General features: G+C 54.7%; 5 protein-coding genes across 5 annotated transcripts; 2 read left to right on the top strand and 3 right to left on the bottom strand.

Moving 5' to 3' along the window:
- Positions 1–1,063: 1,063 nt before the first annotated feature.
- Positions 1,064–2,976, top strand: TRIREDRAFT_57322 (aminotransferase; the record flags this gene model as incomplete). The annotated part of the gene is made up of 4 exons (XM_006963286.1): positions 1,064–1,267; positions 1,341–1,374; positions 1,476–2,626; positions 2,719–2,976. 4 exons carry the CDS (start codon positions 1,064–1,066, stop codon positions 2,974–2,976), a joined length of 1,647 nt encoding a protein of 548 aa, XP_006963348.1.
- Positions 2,977–3,380: 404 nt separating this feature from the next.
- TRIREDRAFT_75713 (uncharacterized protein) lies at positions 3,381–5,469 on the bottom strand (the record flags this gene model as incomplete). Its single annotated transcript, XM_006963097.1, has 3 exons — positions 5,137–5,469; positions 4,485–4,995; positions 3,381–4,380 (listed from the first exon to the last, which is right to left on the bottom strand). Exons 1-3 carry the CDS (start codon positions 5,300–5,302, stop codon positions 3,381–3,383), a joined length of 1,677 nt encoding a protein of 558 aa, XP_006963159.1. The 5' UTR covers positions 5,303–5,469.
- Positions 5,470–6,393: 924 nt separating this feature from the next.
- Positions 6,394–6,788, bottom strand: TRIREDRAFT_104695 (uncharacterized protein; the record flags this gene model as incomplete). Its single annotated transcript, XM_006963096.1, has 2 exons — positions 6,394–6,713; positions 6,750–6,788. Coding segments are annotated over 2 exons (357 nt in total), but the record flags the coding sequence as incomplete, so codon positions are not given.
- Positions 6,789–7,066: 278 nt separating this feature from the next.
- TRIREDRAFT_57865 (uncharacterized protein) lies at positions 7,067–8,048 on the top strand (the record flags this gene model as incomplete). The annotated part of the gene is made up of 3 exons (XM_006963285.1): positions 7,067–7,212; positions 7,309–7,377; positions 7,508–8,048. The coding sequence occupies 3 exons, from the start codon at positions 7,067–7,069 to the stop codon at positions 8,046–8,048; spliced, it is 756 nt and encodes a 251-aa protein (XP_006963347.1).
- Positions 8,049–8,784: 736 nt separating this feature from the next.
- TRIREDRAFT_57253 (uncharacterized protein) lies at positions 8,785–9,934 on the bottom strand (the record flags this gene model as incomplete). Its single annotated transcript, XM_006963095.1, is given in 2 exon segments — positions 8,785–9,044; positions 9,061–9,934. Coding segments are annotated over 2 exon segments (1,134 nt in total), but the record flags the coding sequence as incomplete, so codon positions are not given.
- Positions 9,935–16,561: the final 6,627 nt, after the last annotated feature.

The following is a 16,561-nucleotide window of genomic DNA, read 5'->3' as shown; positions in this document are numbered from 1 at the left end:
ATATCATCTCACAATTACTGCCCAAGTAGGCAGTTTGTCAGAACCCACAGCTTCCAAAACACGCCCTAAAATAGCAGCTCCCCCGATCTGGTCCCCTACATGTAACTTGTAACCCTTCTCCTCATCCGTCATGTTACTGCCAGGGCGCGCCATTGTCATAGTATTACTAGCTAGCGTACGACAAGCTATCAATACAAGCTTGACAAGCACCATTTTGTACGTAATTCCCCAGCTGGAAGAACGCTCGACACGTCTCTGTCTCCCCTCCCCTCCAATCCAGTGCCAACTCAGATGCAAGGAATCACGGGATACTGGCGGCTACTCGCGGCCGAGCCCCGATCCCGGCGCTTCCCCCGAATTGACGGACCGGCTCACCCAACTATTATCGCGTAAAAGCGTACCTACTAAGTAATACCAAGTCGCACCCCCCTCAAGAAAATGCCGATTATGGAGCGGCTTGACAAATGACTTGACGCCGGTCTGTCCATCTTATTGCATTATCGGTATGTCGAGACGGTGGATTTGGCTTGAAGGAGGGGGGGGGGGGGGGGGGCTGGAGGTGCATGTGCATGCATGTACATCCGTATCGCTATCGACTCCTGCGTGACCGAGTGACTGAGTGACTGAGTGACTGATCTCCAAGGTACTTGTTTTGTTCACCTCCATTTCCTCCTTCTTCATATCTTCATACTATCTACCTGATATCACACACTGCCATCATTCCGCTTCTTTCATCTTCTTTCAGTATAGGTCGAGCTGTAAGTACTCGTCCCCTTGCTATCAACTTGACCACATACATACATACATACATACCTAATACCTGGACAAGGAGCTCTGCCCAAGACATCTTGTAGCAGGCCCAAGTTATATGCACTCACAGCTGGCAGTGGCGACTCCTACCACAAAGCTGAATATAGAGGCGATTCCTCTACTCATATAGCCACCGCTGCAACTACGCTGCAACTACAAACATTCAGCTTTGACCCTTGACGCCAACATGCTCCCCGTTGCAAGAGCTGCCCGCCTCCGGGCCCTCGTCGTCTCCCGCCATGGCACCGCCGCCATGTCTCTCCGCACAGCCAGATGCCTTCACAGCAGATCAAGCCATCTCAACAGCGCCGAGGCAGCTGCCACAGCTCCGCCAGCTACGCATGAAGCGGAATACGCACCGTCGCTGCTGAGTGAGATTGCCGCGAGGAGAGCCAGGGCGGGCAAGCTGGTGGCCGGCATTGCTGCGGCATCGGACAGTGACATGTTCAAGGGTCCTGTAAGTGTGGCGGAACTGATGAGCACATATGCTGCGATTGTATGGATATGAGAAGCTCACATTCTACTGGCAGCAAACGGGGAAACCAAAAGCAAAAAGATGGGACGGTATGTCCACCCGGAACCGCCATCTCTTTAAACACGAGACATGACAAGCATACATACCAAGGTTCCTCTGATCATCAGCTGACTGGAGAGGCCACATGTAGACCACCTCAGTGCAGAGAGCAAATCGAGAGAGCCGTGCTCTCTCAAGCAAGCTGCCAAGCATCTCAAGCAGCCCGGACTCATCTCCCTCGGCGGCGGCCTTCCCTCCAGCGAGCTGTTTCCCCTCGACGAGCTCAACATGAAGGTCGCCATGCCGCCAGACTTCTCAGAGAAGGCAACAGCCCGCCATGGACAGCATGTGAGCATTGGCAAATACGACGTTCGCGACCGGGACGGCACCTACGATCTGTCCATTGCTCTCAACTATGGCCAGTCCACGGGATCTGCCCAGATGCTTCGCTTCTTGACCGAGCACACCGAGATCGTCTGCAAGCCCCCTTACGCCGACTGGAGGGTCTGCCAGACCATTGGCAGTACCGGGGCATTGGAACAGGCGCTGCGCATGTTTCTGGACAAGAACCGCGGCGACTCGGTCCTGACAGAAGACTTTAGCTTCTCAACAGCCCTCGAGACAATCGCTCCCCTCGGCGTCAAGGCCTTTGGTGTGCCCGTGGACGAGCAGGGTCTCATTCCCGAGGCCATGGATGAGCTTCTCAGCAGCTGGGATGCCAAGGCCAGGGGATCTCGAAAGCCTCATCTCCTGTACACCGTCCCCTCGGGACAGAACCCAACCGGAGCGACCCAGGGCCTCGAAAGGAGGCAGGCCATCTACCGCGTTGCGCAAAAGCACGACTTGTTCATCCTCGAAGACGAGCCGTACTACTTCCTCCAGATGCAGCCGTACACAGGCCGTGGCCAGCCTGACGCCCCTGCGCCGAGCAACGTCGAGGACTTTGTGTCGTCTTTGATACCCACGTACGTCAGCATGGACGTCGATGGCCGCGTGATGCGAATGGACTCCCTCTCCAAGGTGCTGGTCCCCGGATCTCGTCTCGGGTGGATCGTCGCCTCGGAGCAGATTGTCGAGCGATACCAGCGCCACGCCGAGGTGGCCAGCCAGGGCCCCAGCGGCTTCTCGCAGGTCATTGTCCACAAGCTGCTGGATGAGACATGGGGCCACGAGGGATACCTGCGGTGGCTGATGAACCTGCGGCTGGAGTACACCAAGAAGCGGGATGCGCTGCTGGCCGCTTGTGAGGACAACCTGCCGCGGGACCTCGTCAGCTGGACGCCCCCTGCCGCCGGCATGTTTGTAAGTCGATTGCCCTTCTCTCCCAAGCCCTCTTCAAGTACAATTTTTTCTTTTTTGCTTTCTCTAATCAAATTTCTTCTCCCCTTTGGCAGCTGTGGTTCACCGTCGACCACACCAAGCATCCCGGCGCGGGCACCCGCAGCCTCGAGGAAATTGAGCAGGAAATCTTCGACTCGTGCATCAAGAGCGGCGTGCTGGTTGCCCGCGGATCGTGGTTCCAGACCGAAAAGGACGCTCCGTTGACGAGTCTGCACTTTCGCGCCACGTTTGCCGCGGCCAGCCCTGAGAATATGAATGCGGCGATTGCGAGGTTTGGGAAAGCCGTTCAGGATAGCTTTGGGAGGAGGTGAGATGTGCTGTGGTGGGCTGGCTTGCTGCATACATGTCTGTATGAGGCGTATGACAATGACATGTATGGTAATGGTCGTTATTCTCGATCTTGTTGCTTTGCAATTTCCGTTTCTCCTGCGTTTGATCAAAGGGGGTTTCAGGTGCCTCACTGTTGCAGCATAGGCCTTTTTCCCATAGCGAAGTGTGCATCATCTCATGGTTTGATATCCAGACGAGGTGAGAAAATTGTCGTCAGCTTACAAAATGGAGAGGAGCTCAGTGGGTAAGATTATAATACAGGTACATATAACGGGAGCAGATGCCCCCCTCCAACCCTTGTCTTCTCTTCACCCCTCCCCTATTCCTCCTCTTCATTTCCTTTCTCGTCCTCAAGATCGCCTTCTCGACTCTTCACATCATCTTATCATGAGTTGGTTCCCGTCTTCGCCTCCCAAAACGCTACATGCACCCCCTGTCCCGGAGACAGGATAATGTCCGACTTGAGCAACGGCTGACCGCCATCAATCTCCCCCATGAAGCTCTGCACGCGCTCGAAGCGCTGGAAAATGCGACACAGCGTGTAGCTCATCTCGGTCAGCGCGAGCTGCTGCCCGATGCAGATGCGCGGGCCTGCATTGAAGGGGATGTAGTCGTGCGGCCGAGGGTGCCAGACTAGCCAGCGCTCGGGGCTGAAGACGGCCGGGTCGGCAAACGTCTCGGAGGCGGGCGGGTAGAGATCGGGGCGGCGGTGCATGACGAGGGTCGAGTATCCGACTTTTGTGCCCCTGAGGACGGGCAGGGGCTCGGCGCCGTCGGGTCCGCCTCCTCGCGGGAGGGTCGTGTCGCGGAGGGCGACGCGGACGTTGAACGGCACGGCGGGATAGAGGCGCAGCGTCTCGTTGAGGACGGCGCGCAGGTACGGCATGTTCTTGAGGTGCTCGTACGTGGGCAGGCGGCGGCGGCCGTCGTCGTCGTCGTCGTTGCCGTCGTAAGGGCCGACGGTCTCGAGGATCTCGGTGCGCAGCCGGCGGACGACGTGCGGGTGGCGGCTCAGCTCGTAGATGGCCCAGGACATGGTGGCGGCGGTGGTGTCGCGGCCGGCGATGAGGACGGCGAGGATCTGGTCGCGCAGGACCTTTGGGTCGCGGGTGAAGCCGGCGAGGGCGTGCAAGAAGGTGTAGCCGCCGGTCCCCTTGATGTTGTTGTTGTCGTTGTCGTTGTCCGAGGAGGAGCGGGCGGCGAGCTCGTCGGGGCTCATGAGCAGGGCGCGCTGGATGAAGCCGTTGACAAAGGCGTCGATCTTGCGGATGTTGGCGCGGTAGGCGGCCTTGGGGATGAGCCAGCGCAGGCGGGAGGCGCGGACCATGATGTTCTGGAGGCGCTGGGCTTCGGCAAAGGCTTCGGCAATGTCGTGCTTGGGGGTGCTGTTGAGAGCGATCGAATCTTGGGTCAGCTGGAGACGGATATTGCCTATCACAACTTGGGGAGGACGGAGGAAGGGGGGGGGATCTGGAGGCGAACAACATACGAGAGCGACTTGACGTCGCTGCCCAGGAGAAAGTCCGTGGCAACGTCGAGGGTATATCGGTAAAAGAGCTCGCTGATGTCGAGCCGCCGCCCATCAGCCCGCGAGAGGTCAACCTCGTGGCCCTCGCCGTGCAGCGGCCCGCCGTTGGCCATGGCCTTGAAGAGCGCCTGGACGTGCGTCTCGAAGCAGTGCAGGTCGCTGAGGCGCTCCCTGGTGAACTGGGGCCTGAGGAGCTGGCGGCTGTCGTGCCACTGGGCGCCGTCGGTGGTGAAGATGCTGTCGCCGAGGAGTTCGGACCACTCGCGCTTGAAGTCGGGCCCCTTGCCAAAGTCGTGGAACTGCGTCGCCAGCACGGCCTTGACGTTGTCCGGGTCGACGGTGAGGACGACGCGCTCGTTGAGGATGCGCATCTCGCAGGTGTAGGTGCCGTTGGCGAAGAACATGTCGCGCCATAGCTCGAGGTTCTTGTGGGCAATGGTGGAGCGGACGCCGTAGTAGATGAAGTCGATGCCTGTGTGGTGTGGTTGAGACGAGGTTAGTCTGGTGGTCAAGGGTGATGATGATGATGATGATGATGATGATGGTGTTGGTGATGATGGTGAGTGAGAGGAAGAAAGGGAGAGAAGGAGAGAGATGTGTATTGATGGTTTACCAAATGGAAGACGAGGCTGGAGAGCGTGGCCATAGTTGCCCATGCTCTTGATCTTGCGATGCTCTCTGATACGGTTGATGGTCATCCGGGCCACCCATAAGGTGAGTGTGACGAGGCAGATGGCCTTGATGGAGACATGCTGGGCCACAAGCTCGATGAAGCCCATCCTCTTTAGCCCTTGATTCGATGTAGGTATGTGTATGTAATTAACGATCGGTCCTCTTGATTGAGACTCTCAAAGTCTCAAAGTGTGAGGCGCGAGGTTCAAGTACAGAGACGTCCAAATTTGATTTGCGAGGACACTCATTCACATGCTCAAAACTCAAGACAAGGGGGAGAGAGAGAGAGAGAGAGAGAGAGAGCAATATGGGTAGAATATGAAATTGAGAACTTCAAGGGACAGAGTCACAGGAGAAGACAGACTAGAAAAAGGATCCCAAAGCGCAAGGCATTTCTGGGCAACGGGCTACATACATACCATCTCGGACCCTTCCGGGAGAGCTAAAATAGCGGGCGGAGAGGAGGAGGGCATTCGGGCCATGGTTCGTTTTGCAGATGCCAAATGACGGTATGTTTGTCGATCATCACGGATAATCCGCCTCGGCATCGAGACTCATGGGCATTGCTGTGCTGTCATGGTCATGGACTCTTGACAGCGTCGTGCCATGGCAAGCGTATGCCAAGTGTAATAGCATATACTACTCGTATAATGTTGACTCTCAGGTCCAATCTAGCTGCAAGTTTAAGCATGATGATGGGCATTTATCCAGTCTGTTCACACGGCTATTACGGGAGTGTGTGTGTGTCTGTCTGTGTGTGTGTGTGTGTGTGTGTGTGTGTGTGTGTGTGGCCTTATTGGTGGTTTTGTGATTGGCCTGTCGCCTCATTATATGTCTGCCTGTTTCTGCAATGTCGAATCCTTCGACTTTATACCCGACACACTCTTGCCTGCGAAACTCGGGACAAGTCGGCTCAAGGCCGCCAGAGCATCATGATTGAGAAAGCACTCTCTACTTACTTCTATCGCTTTCTGTCGAGCTTGGCATCCTTTTGACTCTGCAATTGTAATTGTCTCTTCTCTCATAGCTCGTCATGAGGTCATAGAGTTTACCCTGTTCATAGATTATCGCGTGATGGCGGGGAAGCCGGGAGCGGCGGGATCGTTAAATACGAAGAGGTGGGCATTTCATTTATTTATGAGGTGCAGCTCCTTGGGCTAATAATGTGGCCGTCGCATATTCTATGACTTAGCAGCTGCTATAACTGCAAGACGATGCTACACAAAACATTATGCATGGTTAAAGACATGATGGCATATGGAGATGGCACAGTGGTCGTCCTCAAGGCATCGAGAAATTGAGTTCCTGTAGGGAGTGCAGGGTAGTACGTGGTAAGGTAGTTTGCTGTGAGATTGGACAGCTTTGGCCTGGCTATCGTGCGAGACCACAACGCTGCTGGGATGTCTTGGTGGATGACGTTATTCACAGTGACGGAGAGAGATTTCCAAATCGACATGGCATCCCCGAGCTCCTCAAACGGACAATAGTCATATACGTCCATGATCTCCTTAGATAGACCTATACGACATGTCGCAGCACTGACGAACTACTTACAATCATCCCAACTCGACTCACAGGTTCCAGAAAACACAGCTGTTGATGGTAACGGTATCCTGATTCCATCCTCCATTCACATCAGATCTACCGTCTGTCGACTCAAGTACATAATCTCGCATTTCTTTATCAGATGGACTAGGTACCTATCGAGGCGTCCACCGGCTGAATCCGGACTAGCGCCGCAACCCCCACAACATCCACTCAAGCTCCGTCATACCTTAAACCTCACCTCAACCTCAACCTCACTCTTCCATACAATAATCCGTCTCTCTTTTCCCTCCTCACAACATCTCCTCATCATCGCCACCACCACCATGTCCAGCTTCCCACCAGACTCCCACGCCCCAACGCCCCCGATCCTCCCCCCGAAACCAAGCAGCCAGGAGCCCAGCCGCATCGGCACCCCAACCTCGGGCGCGCCTCCGCCGCCGCCGTCCTCCCTCTCCGAAGCGGGGCAGCAGTACCGGGCCTCGGTCCTCTCCTCGGCCGCAGCCGGAGCCGGAGCCGCAGCTGCAGCGACGCCGCCTCTTCCTCCTCCTCCCCCCCCGGTATCAAGCACAACCCGAGCGGCCGAGATTCCTGATCCGGGCGACCAGTGGCTGCCGCAGGTCGTCCAAGACAAGTCGTGCGTTTTTCCCCTTTGACCAAGGAGACTACACACACACACACACACACACACACACAGAGAGAGAGAGAGAGAGAGAGAGAGAGAGACGATAAGAGCAAATGCTGACATTGTATTGACAACCCCCCAGAAAACAAGACATCGCCGACATCCTCTCCAGCCCATCCCTCCTCAACGCCCTCACCAACAGCCCACAAGCCATCCACCCCTCCCTGCGCGCCTCCCACGCGGCCCTCTCCTCGGCCCTCTCCTCCAACATCGACCTCGCGACCCGCCTCCTCGAGTCCGAAGCCCGCCTCGCCCGCCAGCGCTCCGCCACCCAGGCCCAGCTCCTCTCCATGCACGCCCTCGAGCGCCAGTGGCGCCAGAAGCAGACGGACATGGACACGGCCCTCGCCCGCTTCAGCCCCGCCGCCCTCTACCAGCTGCTCGCGCAGAGCGTCCAGGAGCAGGCCGCCGTGTGCCACGCCCTGGAGGAGAGCTTCCTGGAGGACAACAACGCCGCCGTTGACCACGGGAGGGGGGACAAGACGACGGCGACGGCGACGGCAACGGGCGAGAGGGAGGCGGCGGACTGGATACGTCGGTATAGGGAGGCAAAGGTGCAGTTTTATCTGAGGCAGGAGAGGAAGGAGAGGTGGGATGAGGGGAGGGTTGGGGGGTGGAGGTGAGGGGTGCTTTTTTTTTTTTTTTTTTTTTTTTTTTGGGGGGGGGGGGGGGATTCTGCTTGGTGGATTTGCTGTCATGAAGTGATGAGGGCTTGGCTGGCGTTTTTCTTCTTTTTTTCTTGGGTCGGAACAGCGGGTTCATTTTGATCGTTTAGGGGTATCTCTTGAGTGTTTCTGTCGTGGACATCATGGTTGGGTTTCATTACTTTTCGCTAGAGGTAGAATGACTCGACATATACCCTTGTAGAAGGCTATTTTTTTTTACTTTTCAGATATGATACATTTCAGGATTGCAATAGAAGGCTATTCTTTACATAGTTATCATCCATGATCTATGCAAGGAGGACCTGGATGGAGCTGGCAGCTCATGGACTCAAGCCATATGAGTTCATACAAGAGTACTGGGGACATTGGGTGATAGGCACAAGGCTACGGCGTACATAATGTATATCTAGATAGCAACAATCGTTCAGAACGGAGTGTATAAATGTCCATCAACAAAGACTCTAATATCGCCTTGACTATGAAACAAACGATTGCGTTCAAGGGTATCGTATCAAAAGTTAACAAATATGGACAACAGGCTACAGGAAAATGCTGGATATCGGATATCGATTGTTTCTTGGTCTTCTCTTCCTCTCCGGCTCTCCCTTGCTCCTCTCACAACTTCTCCCCCCCCTCTCACCTATTACTCCCTTGTCCAGGGCAAAGAGAAGGCAAGAGGCGCCTTGTCCTCACCTTAGAGGCCCACGCCTAGGGCGCTAAAGGGACTCTTGATCATGTCCGGGCTTCGAGGGCTCATGGGCAGGGCAAACAGGCCATCCTCGGCATCCTGCGCGTCAGGCTGCGAGGGTGCTGTGCCGCCGCTCAGGGCAGCATCGAGGGACATCGGGCCGGTTGGGCGGCTGCGCGAAATGGCCGAGAAGGATGACACGGCAATGTCACCTCCAAGGGGGGACAGCATGTGGGACTGGCTGTCGGGACTGGTGAAGGTGTTTGCTGGTTTCGGGGCAACTCATTGTATTAGTCCGAGACTGAGCGGGCGAGGCGAGGCGAAGCGCTATCAGGAGTGGGATGGGCATGATGGGGGTTGGATGAGACGAGTAATCAGATGGCTTACCTGCTGGGCTCGGCACCAAGTCTGCCGGCGACGTGGCCAGGCGCAAGCCCTTGAGCTTATCGCCAAGGCGTCCAGAGACGGGGGAGCGGGGAGACGTGGCGGCCGCGGCGCTGTTGCTGCTACTAGTAGTATTACTGCTGCTCGCGGGAGGAGACGAGGGAGGAGCGCGCAGGAAGTTGTCGACGATCCACTGCTTCTCCGCCAGCGCCATCTCGAGGCCGACGCTCTCGGCGTTGGCCCTCAGCTCGGCCTCCATCTCGAGCTCGAGCTCCCGCAGGCGCTTCTTGGCCCATATCGTGTGCAGGACGCCCCGGGGCCCGGACTCGACGTGGAAGTGCTCGGGGAAGATGGCGGGCAGCGGCTTGAGCACGATGCTGGGGCGGCCGGGGCAGGAGACGGTCACGGTTGCTGGCACGGGGGCGTCGGGGGGCAGCATGAAGTAGACGCGACGCCTGGCGTCGTCCTCGTCGTCGGTGTCCCTGGCGGGGAGGAAGGTCGACTTGCCGGCCCACGAGACCTCCCATGCGGCAGCGTCGACGACGGCGGGGCCAGGGGGCGCGCGGGCTGGCGCGGCTGATGCATTGTCGTCGTGGTCGTCACCTGAGGCTCTGTTGACGGCGCCGCCATGGGCCTTATCGCTGGAGACGACGTCGACGCTAGGAGTCGTTGTCGTCGTATCTTGACCGGACAGGGTGGGGGCGGCGCCAGGATACCACTCGACCATCAAGATCTTGGTGCCATGATCGCTGAACTCGAAGCGAGCCAGGTGGGTGGCCACGGGAGGCGTGTCCGAGCTGGCGTCGGGGGCTGCGGCGAGCTTGTCGTCGGCATCGTCATCCCTGGCGACGATGGCGCTGTCGACGGCGGGCAGCTGATCGGGCTGGGACTGGGACTGGGACTGGGACTGGGACTGAGACTGAGACTGACGAGGCTGGTGATGATGATGGAGCTCGGGCTGAGGTTCGGATTCATGCCGCGGCTGCTGCTGCTGCTGCTGCTGCTCTTGGACAAGGCCAGGCCCGGCCTCATGCTGGACCTCCTGATGCTGGCGCTCGTGCTCAGCAGCAGCATCAGCAGGTGGCCGAGGAGGCCCCGAGGATGGGTCCATGGCGAAAGGAAGCTGATCTGATAATCAGAGACAAAGAGGCCTCGTTGGGTCAAGTCAAGGTTCCAGGCGGGCGGCAGCAAGGAGCAAGGAGTCGCAAGTAGTAGCAAGTAGCAGGTAGCAGGTAGCACGCAACGCGTAACCGAAGCCGCAGCAGCAGTGGTCTCCTACCTAGTATCTGCAGCAGGTATGTAGGTATGTAATAGGTCAAGAAGGTACTCCGGACGAGGCAAGGCGTTGCTGTATCGTATGTCGCAGCAAATGTCCGCTCGCCCGGGGGGGTGTATGATGATGAGTTTCTTCTCGGTGACACTCGGGGCAAGAGTCGGGGGATCTTTTTTTGTCTCTCTCTCTCTCTCTCTCTCTGTCTCCCTGCTCTTTGCTCTGCCTCCGCCTGTCTTTTGTCCCCGTTCACTGCTGGATCTTGTCTAGGTTGTCGTTAGAGTCGCAGTAGGCGGTACATGTTTGCTGCTCTGCGAGGGAAAAAGGGGATTCGATTGTGTCTCCAGGGCGGACGTTGTGGAAGGGGAAAAAAAAGAGTCGAGCTTCTGCGGTGTTGCGGCAACGTGATTGGAAGAGGGCCAGGGAAAGTCGCGGGGGTGGTTTTCGGGGTTTATTACGGGGAGGTACAAGTGCTGCACATGTCCAGGCACTGTAGCTTGTGTGCGGAGCCAGTGGAAATGGGAGTACTACCTAGGTACCTTAGTAGCCGTTTATTTGTCATGGTGATGATGCGGTTGGAGTTGATGTTGTTTATGGGTATTACTATAGCTTCATGTCTCTTTCATCTACAAATTTCATTTGCTACAGGCTATAATCTCGAGTTGAAGTCCTGCAGTTTTGATCAGTTTGGTATTGGTATTTTAATAGGTAGGTAGTATCTGCGGTTGCCGGTCTTGCTTCAACCGACAGTCTCTTGGTGGTACCTAGTAAGGTAGGTAGGTATCGGTACATGTACATTGTAGGTGATGCAGCAGCATTTCGGCTCAAGCATCGCAATTGGCAATGGCCGGAATTCAGGTCAAGATCCCTGGATGGAAGTACTAGGTAGTATGTCTTATTAATAACTGCATTATGGCACCAGTCCTCCATGCGATGGCGCTCTGCTTAGTCCAGGTACGAGCCGCCTCGCGTGGTGTCAAAACACCAAAGGGTTCAGCGTATTAGGTACTATATTAGTATGTAGAGTCAAACGTCAAGTCAGTTGAGATGAGATGGCTGTGAATCTCAAAACCCCCAAGTGGCACCTCTTTGTTCTTCTTTGTTCTTCATTCCCATCACAGCCATCACCAACATCATTGTTCTTGCTTCTTTCATCATCCCGTGACGAGCAACATGTCACTCCAGACGCACTCAGAGGGTCCCCAAGGCCAGCTTATCGGCGGTGCGCCTCCAATCGCATCCCTGCAGCTCCCGGGCTGGGCTCCATCTGTGATGCTATCCTGCGTAAATTGTGCTGTTATTAATAGCACCAGCCCGCAAACCGCGCATCATCATGAAGCATCAGACAGACAGACGTGGTTCGTTTCCATCAATCCCCCCCCTCTTTGCCTCTGTCCAGCCTATGTACCTAAGCTTAGAGCTATCGACAGTGATGAGTCAGCGGACAGCCAGAAAGCACTCCGGAGTTGTCTTGAAGATTATTACTTTAATTCTCATAGTCTCAGAAATGCTTGTCTCACGCAGTCAAAAGCCAAGTTTGCAGCTTGTTCGTCTTCCCGGTGCTTAAAATTCCTTATTACCTTACCTTACTGTAGAGCCCTCCACATTCTCCACCCGTCGCCCCCGAGAGCCGCCGAGGAGGTCCTATCAGTAAGTATGTACGTATGTAAGTGTATGGAGTAGTATCTGACCTCTGTGCCCGCAATGAGCTGAGACGGGGATTCCTGCTCTTTTTCTCAAATGCACAGTGTTTGATTTCTTCTCCTGCTCCTCTCTTTTTCTCTCTCTCTTTGTCTATGCATGGACTCGCACTAGTAACAGCAAGATTGACAATGGCCCCCAAATCTGCAAATGCCACCGGAATGAAGCCGTAGGTTCCAATCCACCGGGATCTCTTCTTTATCTCCTCATTCATCTCTTCTCTCTACTACTAGTATTTGCCTGCGTCACAAAGAGGTGCCGGTGCTTTTCATTGGTGCGGGCAGTTTTCCTGCACGAGCCCGGCCATGTGCGAGTCAAGATTGGTAAAAAAAAAAAAAAAGTTAAGAGATGGTGTGCCATTGAATATGCTCAGCTCCGTGGAGGATTTCGCCGGTTAAACTGGGCGGGTAAAGAAAAGCGTTTGGGACTTGTAAGCAACTCTATCGATGAAGTAGGTATTCATTTTAAGGCACTTATTGTGTCGACTGTGTTTTAGGCGAGGCTCTTGCGAATTAAGCTTCAATTGCCCGCAGTCAGTCCGGCATCATTCTCTTGATTGAGACTATCCGTATTATCTTAGCACTGACTGAATCGCCACCACGACAGCCGATGCTGGAATACTAGTTCAACTGACGGAGAAATAGGAAGACAAAGAGATCGCCAGGCTTCCACTTTCACCTCGGCGATATTCTCCACGTGCCCCCCCGTGGATTCTAGCAGCAGCACCTCATGGTCATGGATCAGTGGTGAGTGGGCTTGCCAGAGTGGGAACAAAGAAAACAAAGAAGCGAGCGCAAATAGTCCGCCCGAGATGATATACGGGGTCTTGACCCTCCCCTGATAGATAGTGATGCTACTGTACGAGTACTGTAGGTATGCTAGTACTACTAGTACTATGTAGTAGCACGCCTGATAGGGCGATGAAATGCATCATCGGATAATATTTCCGACCCAGTTTTGGCGTTCTGCTCAGGATCACCTTGTTTTGCTCGCTCGGCAGCTTGTTACATGCTATGTATGTACAGCAGTACTACATAGTATGTCTTGTCCTGTGATGTGATGTGATGTTGCAGGCTTACTCGCGCCTTGTGGCTTTTTTTTTTTTTTTAATCTTTCTCAGCGTTATGCATTTGCTCTTGTTATCTCGGTCAATTCGGAGGAGGCATTGTGGACGCCTTTTATTACGTCGCTTGGCTTAGACGGCATGCACGCTGCCAATAGTAGATTCAGCGGGTTTTGACAGTCGGTAATAAGTCTACCTACCTATAGGGAGCTGATTCTGACGTGACACTTCCTCAATGGACTATTCTCCCATTATAAGCAAGACGACTTGATAAAAGTCTCATGATGACACGACAAGAGGGCACTGTAAAATAGAGGGGGGAGTGGAAGCAAACAAAGGGTGGTGGTAGGTTTGTTCCCCGGAAGCATCCGAGTGGACGCGGCAATTCGGTCCCAAAGCTTGCAGGAATCCTCCGAGAAAAATTGAACCCAACCAGAAAAACCACCGTTCCATCCCATCCATCCATCCATTCGTGTAAATAATATTACTGGCAGACTCGCAACAAAGACTGCATGTTGCTCAACCCCAGTTGAGCTGCGGCTCCAATCGGGAAGTTGAATGGGGGGGGCTGCCCGTATCGGTCCTTTGAACGAGGCGAGATTTTGCAGCTCTTCTTCCTCTTTGACGTTGCAGTCGGTATGTGCAACTGCAGGCGATACTTCGTAAGGTTACTGCCTTGCTGCCTTACCTCAGGTTCTTTTGATTCTGCATCTCCGCGACTAGGTATGTATCTCGATGCTACCGTACCTACCTACCGCACCCGTATCGTAAGGTAGGTACTGTAGTAATACCGTAAGGACCTGGCGAGCTCCGTAAGAATATCCTGTGCATTACATACATTCCTCAGCTCCGGGTCGGTGCTACTGTGTCATCCCGGTCAGCCATGGCTTACCCCCGTCCGTCGTCCCGCCACAAGGAACTCGGTCAATCGTTCCACTGCTGCATTTGTTCATCCAGCAGCTACGGTAACATTCAGTTTCTTTCCTTCCCACCAGTGATGAGGTAGCACGGGAGAAATGTTTTCTTGATTACTGTGCGTCTTTATCTCACCGCAAATGAAGCTGGTTGGTATTACTACTACTTGTCACCTTGATGGTGAAGACAACGAGCCCCATTCCGAGCTCCCCGGCGCAGGCATGCAAAATATGGGGACCTCTTTTGATCGGTGACTCGCGATCCTGCAGAGCTACTTACTATGTACATAGTACTGCGTCACGTCTGGGCAACGTCACCGCGCTCCAGTGCAAAGGCCCGGATGCGTGGGAAGTCGTCGAAGATACAAGTAGCTACTGACTCGGTGTATCTTGGATAGTATCGGTAATAGATACTGTACTGTAGTACTATATAGATTAGTCGGTACTAGTAGAAAACACACAATAGGACACTGTACGGGACATCTCAAGGTGAGTTTTGTCTTATAAGGTCAGGCATTGGGAGCCCTTCCGATTTGACAACCCTTGCTTGCGGGACTGCTTTATCCGGATTAGCAGCAAATGGTTGGTTTGTTCGGTAAAATGCAAAATACCCGACTGAACAGTCGCCCTGACCTGGTTGCCTGGTTTGCTGTGACTAAGATCGTCGTCTGGTGGTGATGCTTGCCGGGCCACAGTCCATAGACGTGAAACGGCCACGGTGCTTTAATTCCCACTTGCTGCGGGCGATCTCTGACGGCACTCATCTTATTACTAGTTGAATTGAATTACAGTACTACAGTACTATGAGCGAGGATCAGGCTCGTTGATTCGTTGGTGAGTGCTAATACCGGTACGGCAGTTGTGTAAATATTTGAGAATCTAATACGGAGTAAAGGCAGATAAGTTAACGCTGTCAACAGTCAATCAGAGGAGAGAAACAGGAACCTGCTGGTTAGTACTGTAGCATGCTGTTGTTCAGTGCTATCAAATGTTAGGTAGTCCCCGAATGATACAGCAAAGGCCGACACAACGCCAACAAGTGTCACACACACACACACACCACACACACTACGTAGACAAATCATTTCCTCCTCTTAAATCCTGACTGCTTGCTGAACACACGCAGTTCATAGCTTGTTTTCCCCTACAACCCAAACCGCACATCTTGTCCGTTTGGGGCATCACAGCATTGCCTACTCTGGATGCATGTCGGCACATTCAGCCAGTAACAAGGGCGACACCTTCGGTAGTTGTTCGATGGCTTCGAGATGAAATGACTTCATCATCCGCCCCCCATCTACCGGGCCGCCCACCATGACGACTGTACTGGAGGATCAACAAGGCAGACGGAAACCAGCAACGAGCACCCGCTGCCAGCTCCGTGACGCTTGTCTCGCCCGCCATGGGATCCTAACTCAACACGGCAATGCGACGTGCCAAAGGTACATTGTAGCACCTGGTGACTTCGAGTTGCCATGGTCCTCTTCTGTTGCGCAACGTTTTCTCTTTTTCCAATCAACGGCGAGACCTGGTTGGTGTGGGGAGCCTGCTCGTCGGGGTAAGGCATGGGCATGGACTGGGCCACTCATCACTCGCTGCTGCAGTCTTGTCCTCTCGTGTTTGGATCGACAATTCCATGAGACACCAGAACGGCCGGAGTAGGGCCGCGGTGGCCTCCTCCTCCCTCTTTGTCTCGTCTTCTGCATCGTCCCTGTTTCCCACACTGCCCTGTCCTAACCACGGGGTTTCGAGACCGAGGTGCCTGCCTGCTCTCTCATTCCATGCCCGAGTCTGCTTCGTTGGCCCAGCCCTATCCGTGGCATACGGGGGCATTGACGGTGCCCCCCTCGCAGGCTTTTCCGAGTCTGTGATTTCCATCTCTAGCCAGGAAGGGAGTCCGGCCGGGACGGTCTGCCGCGACGCCACGGCTAGCATCCCATTGTGGTAACGCCGCAACGTCGGCTTCGTGATGCATAGTGAGGAGTAATCTCATGCATGTCGGTTGGCGTACGGCATAGGATGGGCATGTTGGGCGCTCCAGGCTCCGGGATGATGTGGTGAAAGCAGGGCAGAGGGCAGGGAGCATTCCACACAGGAAGCCATCGGCTCACAATGACGGGTCAACCTGCCATCGGCAAGGCCATGCCAGCAGCCTAGAAAGTTTGCTCCTGTGCTCGCATGTTATCATCGGACGAACTAATCAAACAGACCAAGCTGAAGTTGAGAATCGACAGATAAGAGATAGAAGAAAGAGATGGCAGACCACGTTCGACTTCGCGTAGGCATTGCGTCGGATCTCGATGGATAACCCGCCCTCGGGAAAAGAAGCAAAAGAAGCCGGGAATTGAGAGTCCACAACGTCGTTGGAGCCGCGTAGCACTGGCTATATCAGTCGTTGTAGTAGTATGTGCGGAGGGCGCCATGCGCGAACAGGATGGAGCAAGGACGATG

The sequence above is a fragment of the Trichoderma reesei genome (assembly GCF_000167675.1).
Source record: "Trichoderma reesei QM6a unplaced genomic scaffold TRIREscaffold_4, whole genome shotgun sequence".
In the NCBI taxonomy this organism is placed as follows: domain Eukaryota; kingdom Fungi; phylum Ascomycota; class Sordariomycetes; order Hypocreales; family Hypocreaceae; genus Trichoderma; species Trichoderma reesei.
Note: the sequence above shows the minus strand (reverse complement) of the source record. Positions and strands in the feature narration are given on the sequence as shown.